Below are 12,500 nucleotides of genomic sequence, written 5' to 3'. Positions count from 1 at the left end.
ATGAGAGAATGAGAGAGAGAGAGAGAGAGAGAGAGAGAGAGAGAGAGGCGAGAGAAAAGAGAGAGAGAGAGAGAAGAAAGAAAGAATGAAACACAGAATAAAAGAAAGATAGAAACAGACAGACAGACATGAACAGAAGATGATACAAACCGAGGCAGAGAAACAGACAGACAGACAGACAGGACAGACTGCATGAGGGTGTGACCGTGTTTGTGTGTGCGTGTGGTAATGAGTCCGACCAGTCACGTGAACGCCGTCAAACCAACTTATCTTACAGTATGTCATTTATTTTTTTTTCTGTATCTCTATTATTCCATTTTTTTCCTCCTGGAGATACACTTACTACATGCTCCATGTTATTACCATCTTTGTATATATTACCATTTTCTTTGTTGTGTATATTATCGTCAGCACTGTGTGTTTTTGTCATTTCTATTATTGTGATCCATATCATCTTCACTGGTAAAATTACGAGAATATATATTCTTTGTCATCTTTCTCTTCATTATAATTCTCACAAACGTTATATTTTACCATTAGTCTTGATTATAAGAACAGCCTCTTGCATTATTATTAAACTGTTGCAATGAAACTGAACCATGCAAGATAGTTTTGTGAAAAGAATCCTTCATTTCACATAGCCATTGTTGATATTGTTGCCATTGTCATTATTAGTAGTTTCAGTATATACTTTTTTCGGTATGTAATTATTGTTTTCAATTTACATTTCATAAAGATCTATTTATGAAAGTGAAAAATGGGAGACACATTGACAAATGGAGAAAATAAAAGGAAAGGAAGGAATGGAAATGAAAAAGTAACAGTGGAGAAAGAGGGTATACGTATTAGTGGGGTGTTTGTGACAGGGAGATAGAAAGGGTGAGAAAGAGAGGGAGAGGGAGAGAGAGGGAGAGGGAGAGAGGAGAGGGAGAGAGGGAGAGGGAGAGAGAGAGAGAGAGAGAGAGAGGAGAGAAGAGAGAGAGAGAGGAGAGAGGGAGAGAGAGAGAGAGAGAGAGAGAGAGAGAGAGAGAGAGAGAGAGAGAGAGAGAGTGAGAGAGAGAGAGATGGACTGGGTAAGACAGAGAAAAGATTAGCAAATGAAAGATCATCAGATTTTGAATTTTCTATTTTCTTTTCATCAAAATATCCTGACATTTTTGCAGCTCAATTTAGTGTATTCATCTTTCAAATGACACTCATGCATCACAATACAACACTGCGTGCATATCAATATATAAGCATAGTAATAGAATAATGATGTTAAATCTTTTAATGCATCATTTTATTTGTGTTCATATTCAAGGCAATTATGCTATCATCAGCTCACTTAATTCACAAAGTTTTGCATACTGCAACCAAACATTTTAGCTTGTTATACAGCGAAGGTTAGACCAAAAGTCAGATACAAAAACTAGTCTTTATTCTTAGAAAGAAATCTAAAATTCGTAACACAAATGTCCTTATTAACGTCTAAATTCAATATCACTAAGGTCTAAATTTGAGTTTTTTTACTATTACATTAATGATAATGATATACAAAGTGTCCCTCGGTCACTAGTTTACCAACTTGTAAACAGCCTTAGATATTAACTAAGGGGGAAAAGTCGAATAGCATCAGTGTCTTTCATTAATTGCAGGCCAATTCAAGGACCAATGAGTAGTTTAGGCTAATCACCTTCGCAGGCACAACCATGGGGCCTCAGAGGGGGGGGTGGGAGGGTGAAGGAACCAGCCTAAAGTGGAATTGTTTTGAATTTCTCATTTCATTTTTGCTTTAACCATGTTTTTATTATCTTTTTGTTCTGGGGAGGGAGAAAACCTGAAGACATGACTGATAACATTTCAGAAGTCAGATCCTATGAAACAAAAAAATCATTTTTTGGCATCAATGTGAACACCAAAGCATTTTTCTTAATTTTCTGTTTCATTTAAAAGAGACAGTTATTTATGTAAAAATAATAATCGCCAAAATGGCTACAAAATCTGGTAGACTTTGAAGACATACATGAGTCACAGGTAAAGTTCCATTGTGACGTCACCATCACATTCACAACGTCACCATAACACCAAATAGCATATTATCACTTGCATAAGACTAACCCTGTTAGGTTTTGTGCATAAGTTTTGACACATGCTGAGGTATACCGAGTATTGTGAGGTATTGTATATAACCGTTCTTGCTGCTGCTGCTGCTGCTGTTGATGCTGCTGCTGCTGTTGTTGTCTGCTGTTGCTGTTGTTGCTGCGACAGCCGCTGCATCTGCAACGAAATGTCGCTGGTGGTGGGCTGTCCTCACCCGGGTGTCTTCACCACCACCACCACCATCGAATCAACAAGCACTGACACTTCACACAATGGCACTGCACGTCACCTACAACATGTGTGTAATACTGTCTGCGGGCTGGCACTCGGGCACTGGGCGGTGGTGGGGCTGCGGTGGCACAGGCCCGGGGCAGAGCCGGGCAGGAAGGGCAGGATGGCACGGAAGGAGCCAGGGGGGGTCACGGGATGGCTCAGAGGGGAGGGTGCGGTGGGGGACACCCCCACTCCGGATGGGCGTCGGCCACAACAATACTGCTACAGGTAGATTCCCTGCACACTGGCGGCGACCACTAGTGTTGAGCCTCTGAGAGCAGGTGTGTTTCTTAGTAAGAGGAGGACACGATGCGAGGTAACGGACGCCTCAGGCACGGAACGCGAGGCACGAGGCCGGGCCGGGGCGACCGCCCGCCGCCCACGAGGACGACGGGCGGTTCAGTATGGCACAGGGGCGGCCGCCCGCGGCATGGAATGTTGGCGCGGTATCACAGGGCGGCTGGAGCCGCGTGAGGTAGATGCAGGGCGTGGCGGCCACAGGAACTCAGCACCGGCGGAAGACGGGCGCGGGCGCATGCGGCAAGGTCACCGGCGGGGCCAGGTCACCGAAGGGACCGCAGCGCCCACTCCGGGGCCAGGTCACCGGCGGGGGGACACGGCGCCCACTCCGGGGCCACGCGTGGGCCATCATCAGTAAACAGGTGGCGCCACCACGTGCTGAGGATGACCTGGGTGGCCGGGTGGGCCGTGGCCCGGGTGGGCCATGGGCGGGACACCAGGTCGGTGGCCCGGGTGATGGCCGGGGAAGCCGGGTGGGCCATGGCCCATGGGCGGCCCCGGGGGCGGGTGGGAGGAGGCAGCAGAGGCAGCGGCGGCCATGGCCTTCTTGCGGTGCGTCTGGAAGTGCTTGAGCATGTGGTCCTTGCGGATGAAGCCTTTGCCGCACTGCTCACACGTGAAGGGCTTCTCGCCGGTGTGAAGGCACATGTGGCGCCGCAGGTCCGTCTTGTGGTTGAACTGCTTGGGGCACACCTCGCACTTGTACGGCTTGTCGCCCGCGTGCTTGCTCTGGTGGTCGCTGAACGAAATCTCGTCCGGAAACCGCTTGCCGCACGTGCCGCACTTGAACGGCTTCTCGCCCTCGTGGTACGTGGTGCGGTGCTGCGTCAGGTAGCACATGCGGTTGAACAGCTTGCCGCAGTCCTGGCACCGGAACGAGCCCTCGCCCGGCGTCGTGGTGGTGGCCGTGCTGGACGTCGTGCCGCCCGACTCGCTCGAGTCCATGGACGCCTCGGAGCCCGTGTCGCCGCCCACGGGGTCCGGGGACCGGGACACGCCCACGCCTCGCTCGCTCTCCAACTTGAAACTGTTAAAGCCATCCAGGGCTTGCCCGGGGAAATCACTCATGGAATGAAACCCCGGGCCCTGGTGGCCCCCCTGCGGCTGGTAGCTTGTGAAGTTGTTATTCCCGCTGCCGGGGAAAAAAGGGGGGCCGCCTCCCATGGGCGGAGGGGCCTGGCCCCCGAACCCATTGGGGTTGGTGCTGAAGTGGCCGTGGTAGAGCGTGGGCGCCGTCGGGGGCTGCTCGCCGCCCAGGTAGTGCGGCGCCTGGCTGTACGGCGGGGCGGGGTGGAGGCCCTGCGAGGGGCCCGGCACGCCCGGGGGCTGGTAGCCCGACAGCGACGAGGGCGGTGGGTTGTAGGCAGGCGGAGGCTGCTGAAGGCTGGGCGGCGGGGGCGTCTCCAGGGCGTCGGCCGCGGACAGGTTGGACTCTTCGTCTTGGCTGGATATGTTGGAGGCCTCGCCGATGCTCTTGGCGCCCGGAGAGAGGATGGGCGGGCGCGTGGGGTCGGGCGTGGAGCGCGAGGCGCTGCCGCCGTTCAGCTTGGTCATGTTCTTGTGCAGCGTCGTGTTGTAGTGACGCTTGAGGTGGCCGTGGCTCGTGAACCACTTATTGCAGTCCTCGCACTTGAAGCTCTTGGGGCGCTTCACGTTGGAGGCGAACTCGGAGGGCGGGCCGGCGTCCCTGGGCGAGGGCGGCGGCGCTCCGTACACCGAGCTGGGGCTGCTCATGGCCTGGGGCGCGGCGCCGAAGCCCTGCGGGTTGTACCCGCCCATGGCGCCTCCGCTGGAGTGGAAGGCACTGCCGACGCCGAGGCCCGGGAGGTGCTGCGGCGGAGGCTGCGGCGGGCCCGGGAAGCCCGGCTGCTGCATAGGCGGGAGGCCGCCCATGGCAGGCGCCATACTGCTGGGTGGCCCGAACTGCTCGTGTGGGCGCCACATGGGCGGCAGAGGACCTGACTGCTGCGGCTGCGGCTGAGGCTGCTGCTGTTGCGGCTGCTGCATGCCCCCGCTGCCGAGGACCTTCTGCGAGTCGAGGTCGAGGATCTCGGGCGTGTCCGCCGCTGGAAGCTCGTCCTTCACCTCAGAGTGTGTGTTTCCGGGCGAGGGCGTGGGCACGGGGGACCGCCCCATGTACGGGTGGAACCTGGGGGTGGTCGCCGTCGGCCTGCCGTAGAAGCCGTCGTCGAAGCCGCCGTTGAGGAAGCCTGTCTGGTAGCCGCCGTACTGCTGCGGCTGCGGCTGGTGGTGCGCCTGCTGCTGCCCGTAGTCAGGGTAATAGCCGCCCGGGGACTGCTGGGGGAAGCCGACGGAGAGGCCGTGGCCCGAGGGCGGTCCTTGGGGCACAACTCCTCCCTGTGGGGACTGGAGGCCCGGAGACATCTTGTACTCGTACTGCATGGGCGAAGGCGCCGTAAACGAGCTCGAGCTCACTCCCGAATTCACACTCTGCACCGAACTGCTCACTAGACCCCCCTCACTGCTGCTCACTCCCAGGGGCGTCAGTTCTCCCTGCACAGGTGAGGGCGCCGGGGCACCTCCCTCTCGGGGACGCTCTTCACTTCCCATCCACATGTTCATTAAATTTTCCTTGTGATACTGAAGATGAACGTCGAGGGACCGCGCGCTCTCGAAATACAAGCCGCAGTCCTTGCAATGGTGCGACCCACTCGCCATGGCTAGCTCCGGCCCACGGGGACCCGGCCTCGTACCTCTGCTGGCCGGGGCATCACTGAGACCTTAAGTGCACACGTGTCGAACAAGAGAGGAACTTCGAGTGACCGCGGGAGAGTGAGAGACACACGTGCGCTCTCGACGGGCGCTGGCTCCGTTTTGGCGCGCTCACCGCCAGGGAGTGTGGGACCGTCCGTTCTCTGTGAGTCGGCCTAAGCTGCCCGGCCGCTCACCAAGGACACCTGACCTGCACGGGAGAGGAGAAACATCAGTTACTTTGGCAAGACTCCTTTAACGAGAGGAAGAAAGGGGAAGGAAATAAGGAGAAGGGCATGGGGCCGCCGTATTTACATTTCAGCGGTGATTATAAGGAGTTTTCTGGGTAAAGGAAAAAGGCTGAGAGAAATATAATCATGACATTAATACCTTATAATGAACACAAGAAACCAATTACAGATTACGTAAGGCTTAATTTGGAGCCTTGGAGTCATGCTCCTTGATATATTATGCGACGAAAATCCACGGCCATAGAACACGATCCGCCACTGCCTTGCAGATCAATAATAACACATCTTAGCCATCGTGGTCATGTAATTCTATTAATATGTACAGGAAAAGTTTAACGATAAAAGAAAAGTATAATAACAGGATAGTTGTATAATTAAGGGTTGGAAAGGTCGGAATCAAATTTTGCAATAATTAGAGCTTTGAATATTCCACAATTACTCATAAATAATACTTTTTTTAATGTCCGAAAGCCTAAGCTTTGATTCAGTAATCGCATATCCGCTCCCAGGTGGATATATTATATTCAAAAGTTATGACTTATTTAATCATTCTCTCTCTCTCTCTCTCTCTCTCTCTCTCTCTCTCTCTCTCTCTCTCTCTCTCTCTCTCTCTCTCTCTCTCTCTAAGAATAGCCTGGAGACAGACCTATGTCTTGAGAAACAGCATACTGCTAAACTGTGCACACTCGCATTTGCATACTCCATCTCTTTCCTCCTCCTCCCTCTCGTGTCTCACCGGAGCAGAAAGCAAAAGTTTTGTTTGGAGTATTTTCATTGTAAATCACAAAGGTAGAACCTGATTATCTTGGTCATTCTGAAGGCCCTCCCTCCCCCCTCCCCCTGCCCCCCCCACCGAATTCAGTCACGTGGTTTGGACGCCGAAGGTTGCCGCATGTCGCCAGGCAGAGCTTGGTAACAGCAGGGATTTCATTCATCCAGTAAAGCCTATTAGACTGAACTTTTTTGCACTTTTTCATTGGCTGCATCGAGTAAGTCGTCGACGGCAAGAACACCTCGTTACGGCAACATCCCCCGCTTCTCAATTTACGAGATGGCAACTCGCGAGCAAGGGCCATCCTAAAAAATGGCTTCACAAGACAATGTCTTGAAGACTCGAGAGAGACACAAGGAGCAAGCGCATTCTTAAAGCACTCAAACGTGTGTATGCAAGGGCTAACGGGGGAATAATGGCAGCGATGAAGGTATTTCCGCCTCTATCTCATCTTGATTCCGTCTGAAACATGGGACGGCAACGTGAAATATGGCAACATCGCCCTGTTATTGGCAGAAGGTGCCTCGAGATGCATCGATCACTCCATATGGCCTCTACGCCTAAGGAGCGGAGGAGCGAAAATGGCGTGACGCTCGGCCCAGAAAATAAATAACAACCTATACCCCACATTTTGTAACTCTGGCCTCGTCTTAAAATGTATTTATTAGCTGGACATCCAAGACCGACACAGATGGAATTTGGTGTAGTAACTCACCCGAGAATAATTTATAATAGACGTCTCTCTAATCACCAGCATTCCACGGCGCTCGAGGGCGCCATTTAACATCTCTATATGGATTATTTTCGAAATATTTTTTTTCAAGATAAGAATCAGGGGAAACTACGGTATCGCATTCTATTGCAAAGGCGTGTTACCATGAAGGCTGGACGAATGGAAGAGCGAGAGAAAAGCGCGCACTTCGGGAAATGGGTCATGGGACGGTTACTCGATCAGGGAAGCACAATGAGGATTATAATCGGTCCAATCGCGATTTCCTGGCTTTATAAATATATACATTAAATGACTGTAGGTACGTTAGATAATTTCCCGACAATATGGAATCCCTGTAATTCATTAAATTTCTTATGTAGAAATGCGGACGTTTATTTCCTCTTCATCCTTGCTCTCTTCCCCCTCATCGGCGCGGTCTTCGAGATGCCGTTATTCCTGCGGCGGTTCCTATACTTTTGTTTATTCAGGCATGAGACCCAGCAATATAGTTAAGACATAGGCCTACCCCTGCCATGCCCCTGCCCCAGCTCCCTCCCCACTCTCGCTCCTCTCTTCTCCTCTTCCCCGCCTCCCTCCCTCCCGCCTCTCTTCCTTCACTCCCTTCCTCCCTCGGCGTATGAATCTTGCAGCTTTTCGGGTCGCCATAAACCGAAAAAGAAACGAGAAAATAAAGATGGACCATCTCCGCGGCCACCGAAGTCGAAGTCGAGGCCATCTTTATAGCTTTCGGACAATTGGTTGAAAACAATATCTGCCATTCGACGCACACCATAAACTCAGTCGACAACTGTGTGTGATTTTTAGAGATTGCTTCCAAAGGGGGCGTGGGAAAGGCATCCCTATAGTGCGGAAGTATTAACATTTGAAGAAGAAATGGGGGCAGGGGACAGGGAGGGAAGGGGCACGGGGGAGGGGGAGGAAAGGGGAGGGGGGTTGGGGAGAAGAACTCCCCCCCTCCCCTCGCTCTCCCTTTTCATTCCCCTTCCCTCCCCTCTCCCCCCGCCTTCCCCTAATCTTTTTGTTTGTAAATCAAAGCTGATGTCAAGATAAACAAAATTTATTACAGGTCATTCCATCCGCGAGAGATAAATAAACCCCCCTCCTTCTCCCCCTCCCCCCCCCACTCTCCATCATATAAGCAAATCTCTATTTCAAAAATATATTCTAAAAAGACCGCCCAACAATCCGGATATATATTCATATCCCGCTGCTAGAATTAACCGGCAAAGCACCGAAAGGGGAATAAGTGAAATGCGGAATGAAAAGGAGAAGGGGAAAAGGTGAAGAGGGGTTGGAGGCAAGGGAGAAGTGAGGGAGACAGGAGGAAGGGGAGGGAGAAGTGAGGGAGACAGGAGGAAGGGGAGGGAGAAACGAGGGAGAGATTGTGAACTGAGGGAGAGAGGAGGAGGAAGGGATGGGGGTGATGGGGAAATGAAAGAGACGGGAGGAAGGGGCTGAGGGAGAAATGAGGGAGAGACAGGAAAGAGAGAGAGAGAGGAGAGAAGGGTGGGGTGAGGGGGGGGGGTTGCTAACCTCAGATTCGCATCACAAAAAATACAATCCATCAACCTGACCGACACACGGCTATTAAACACCATTCCCCGCCACCCTCAACCTCTCTCACCTTCCGACGCCCAAACCACTAAAAAATGTAATCAGTATCCCTTTCCTCCTAAAGCTACGTAATGCCTTTACCTTCGTAGCGAAGAGTAAGGGAGGAGAGGGGAACGGAGGGAGGGGAAGATGGGGGAGGGAGGGGAAGGGGAAGATGGGGGAGGGAGAGGGAGAGGGAGAGAGGGGAGAGAGAGAGAGAGAGAGAGAGAGAGAGAGAGAGAGAGAGAGAGAGAGAGAGAGAGAGAGAGAGAGAGAGAGAGAATTATAAAATAAAAACAAATGAAGAAAACGAACCAGAATATAAAATCACACCAACTTTTGACATGAAAACAGCACAGCATCCAGCCTGACCTTAAAGACAGTACTTTTCTCAGCCCCTCCTCTCCCCCCGCTCTCCTCTGCCCAAACAATACACCACGTTTGAACATGCGCGACGCTGGGTGAGACACACGGGGAAGGAGGGATAGGGAAGGGGATAAGAGGGAAGGAGGGATACGGAAAGGGATAGGAGAGAGAGAGAGAGAGAGAGAGAGAGAGAGAGAGAGAGAGAGAGAGAGAGAGAGAGAGAGAGAGAGAGAGAGAGAGAGAGAGAGAGAGAGAGAGAAGAGAGAAAGAGATAGAGAGAGAGAAGGCACACAGAAGCAGACTTAAACGGACGGACAGAAACAAACAGCCAGACGGACAGACAGAGACAGCTCGAGGGAGAGACAGACTACAGGATATGTAAATTGGCGAGCTACATCCGTGGAAAGAGCAGCCAAGACCCATCCGCGTGTTACAGTTAACCTGCTCGACAAATAAACCTTCAGCGGACAAACACATCCTCACAAAGCCAAACGAAGGAGCTCGTACGATGCAGCCCATATATGTATAATATACGAGTGGCGATCATCTATCCATGCTTCTCCTTCATACGTAAGGATGAGAGGAAGTACAAAAAATCGCGATGAGACAATATGAGAAAGGGAGAGAGAGCGAGAGCGAGAGAGAGAGAGAGAGAGAGAGAGAGAGAGAGAGAGAGAGAGAGAGAGAGAGAGAGAGAGAGAGAGAGAGAGAGAGAGAGAGAGAGAGAGAGAGAGAGAGAGACGAAATATAGAAAGAACAAGCATTATTGTTTTCTCACCTCTCACCGTCGACAGCTGTGGGCTCCGTAGACGACACACGACCCACAGAAAGAAGGCACAACCAAAGCTAGGCCCGGCAGCCCTCCTGTGTTAGTGAGCACAGCGTTGCTAGTCTCCTCTCCCCCTTCCTCCCCCCCTTCCCCTATTCCCTAGCCCCCCCCCTCAGCCTCACCCTCCTTCCATCACGCCTGCTACAGCGACCACCAGGTGAGCCTACATACTGCTACATCTTCCATATAATATCTACCTCCTTCAACCGCGCGAGAATATATGGGATGGAATTTTTTTCTTCCTCTTCTTCCTCCCCTTCTCTTCCTCTCTCAAATTCCTTCATCTCGCTTCCCGGATGTAATACCTGGACAAGTTTATGGCTTCCATCTACATTTCGCTGATGAATATTGTCGCATAATATCACACTTCTACGAACCGTAAAATTCTCTCTCTCTCGCGTGCACTGGGTGTCTGAATCTACGCGACCGAAGTATTATTGTATGTGTTGTATTCGCGACGGAAATTCCACAAACAGCTTACGCGCGGCGAGCAAAGGCGAGTAATGGAGGAACCCTTGGTGCAGGACAAGGGTTCCACAAGGAAAGCCAAAGGTCCTTGCATCAACAGTGTAGCACGGTGTTCCGCCACAGCCTTCGCTCCCGTCACCGTGAGTCCACATTCTAATCAGGAAATAGCCCCGCTCTGCTTCTCTCACTCCCGGTCCTCTACATAATACACGCCTGTTATGCTGCTCTTCCCGCGCACATGCATCTACCCAGTTATTAAAGTCATGCACAGCAAAATTTAATTATTCGCCTTTGATTTGATTTAATGGCCTCGGAATGGTCAACCATGCTAAACAGGAAGTGGGTAAATACCGACTCTGATTGGATGAGCTGCTACACTCACTAGTTCAGGGTCGCTGCCTCACTACCTACCAGCACCGCGTGGTTCAGACGCCAGCAATGTTTTGTCTTTATTAAACACTTACTCACTCTGTTTCGACATGACTTCTACGCGTTTCACTTGCGCTTTATTTCCCTTTTCGTTCACGCCGAACACCGCGTAAATTTGCATGTGCTGTCATCGGAAAAATCGCACTGTTCTGTGTCCGTCTTTGGTCTTTCCGGGTGGATAAGGAAGTGATTACTGGTCATGTACCCTTACCATCGCCACTCTTGACATTTGCAAGTCAACAAAAAAATAATTATGCAAAACAAAAAGCTATCGCCATTTAGGTCCGTCTCATAATTATGAATAACAGAGTAAGGTCCAGTTTTCGACTTCGGTATCCTAGACACTCGCAGTTTCAATGTAAGCCTAACACAATTAACGATGTTCTTTTCCCTCACAATGGACAGACCTATTGCCAAGTATACACAAAAACTGGAGGTTAAATATATAACACATGTGTCTGCACGATACAACGCTCTCAAATCCACACCCGTTTTTCACAGTGTGTTTTAGACGTTGTCACGAGGAAAACACTTCGGCGGACCAACGCACTCAAATATCCCGCAATCATGGTTAACACACAGCAACACTAAACACCATTGTCTCCTTACCTGAGAAGAAGTTAAGAAAATCCTCGCTTAAGTAAGAACGTTTTGTCTCAAGCCACCAGTTAGAACCATCCACTCTGCGACGGCCTTAGACAACCACTGCGGCTGTGTGTTTCAACTTTGAACTGGTCAGCGCTAAAGAGGAAAGGGGGGGAGACGGGGGGAAGGGGGAGGGGGAGGCGGCGACTGCACAGGTGCCAACACGGGATTTATCTCCGGTCTTTCCCCCTCTGCACGCCTCCGCCGCCCCTGGTGACCTATGCAGCTACGGGGGCAGTGAATTCGCTGCTTTTCCCTTGGCATGGAGGCCGAGCTCGCCGCAGAGGGCGCAGAGGCGTCTTGGAGGCCTGGGCATTAGCGGACAGGCGTCCTGTGATCGATCGGCGGAAACCTGGCCGAATCTGGCAACTCGCCCCCATCAATTCGCGAACGATTCCCCGATTCTCTCTCGTTCCTGACCATAGATGCAGCCCGATAGCCATGCTTCCCTACGACACACAATTCGGCCGTGCGACTCCGGGCGGAGACGCCGGCGAGGCAGCTCACACTCGAAGCCAGGCCGCCCCAAGGGCCTCCTCCACGCCTCCGAGGCCCACGCTGCCAGGCCACAAGGCTATGAAATTACGAATGAAATATTTGAAACGGAACGAATCAGGTAAGACGGGAGGTGGGAGAGGCCACGGGGAGAAAGGGAGGGAGAGGAGGAGGAGGAGGAGAGAGAGGAGAAATAGAGAAAGAGAGAGAGAGAATTATATAATAAATGAAACAAGGTAGCGGAAAGAATAGGTTAAAGAAATGGCAAAGAATGAATAAGGACGGAACCAAGAACTAGATATAGAATGGAGCAGTATAAGCCCCAGAAAAAGAGCAAACAAAAAATTACCAAGAAAAATGTCAAACAACGAAGATGATGCTGATAATAACGAAAAACTAATTTCAGCAACAACAGCAAAATGCGAATGGGAGAATAGTCCACAAACACCATTTAAAGGCAAATAAAGAATAACTCGAGAGAGAGAGAGAGAGAGAGAGAGAGAGAGAGACAGAGAGAGAAACGAATGTAAATATACGAAGCCACGTGGAAGT

General features: G+C 51.2%; 1 protein-coding gene across 2 annotated transcripts; it reads right to left on the bottom strand.

Annotated features, from left to right (window-relative positions):
- Positions 1-2,091: 2,091 nt before the first annotated feature.
- Positions 2,092-11,522, bottom strand: LOC119577063 (trithorax group protein osa-like). 2 transcript variants are annotated; one of them, XM_037924738.1, is made up of 2 exons: positions 11,418-11,522; positions 2,092-5,578 (listed from the first exon to the last, which is right to left on the bottom strand). In XM_037924738.1, the coding sequence occupies exon 2, from the start codon at positions 5,332-5,334 to the stop codon at positions 3,007-3,009; it is 2,328 nt and encodes a 775-aa protein (XP_037780666.1). In that variant the 5' UTR covers positions 5,335-5,578; positions 11,418-11,522; the 3' UTR covers positions 2,092-3,006. The 2 variants fall into 2 exon arrangements, with proteins under 2 accessions (XP_037780666.1, XP_037780667.1); XM_037924739.1 differs by lacking the exon at positions 11,418-11,522 and adding an exon at positions 9,861-9,978.
- Between the last annotated feature and the right edge of the window lie 978 nt (positions 11,523-12,500).

The sequence above is a fragment of the Penaeus monodon genome, chromosome 9, assembly GCF_015228065.2.
Source record: "Penaeus monodon isolate SGIC_2016 chromosome 9, NSTDA_Pmon_1, whole genome shotgun sequence".
Taxonomy (NCBI): Eukaryota; Metazoa; Arthropoda; class Malacostraca; order Decapoda; family Penaeidae; genus Penaeus; species Penaeus monodon.
This window is presented reverse-complemented; position numbering and strand designations above follow the sequence as displayed.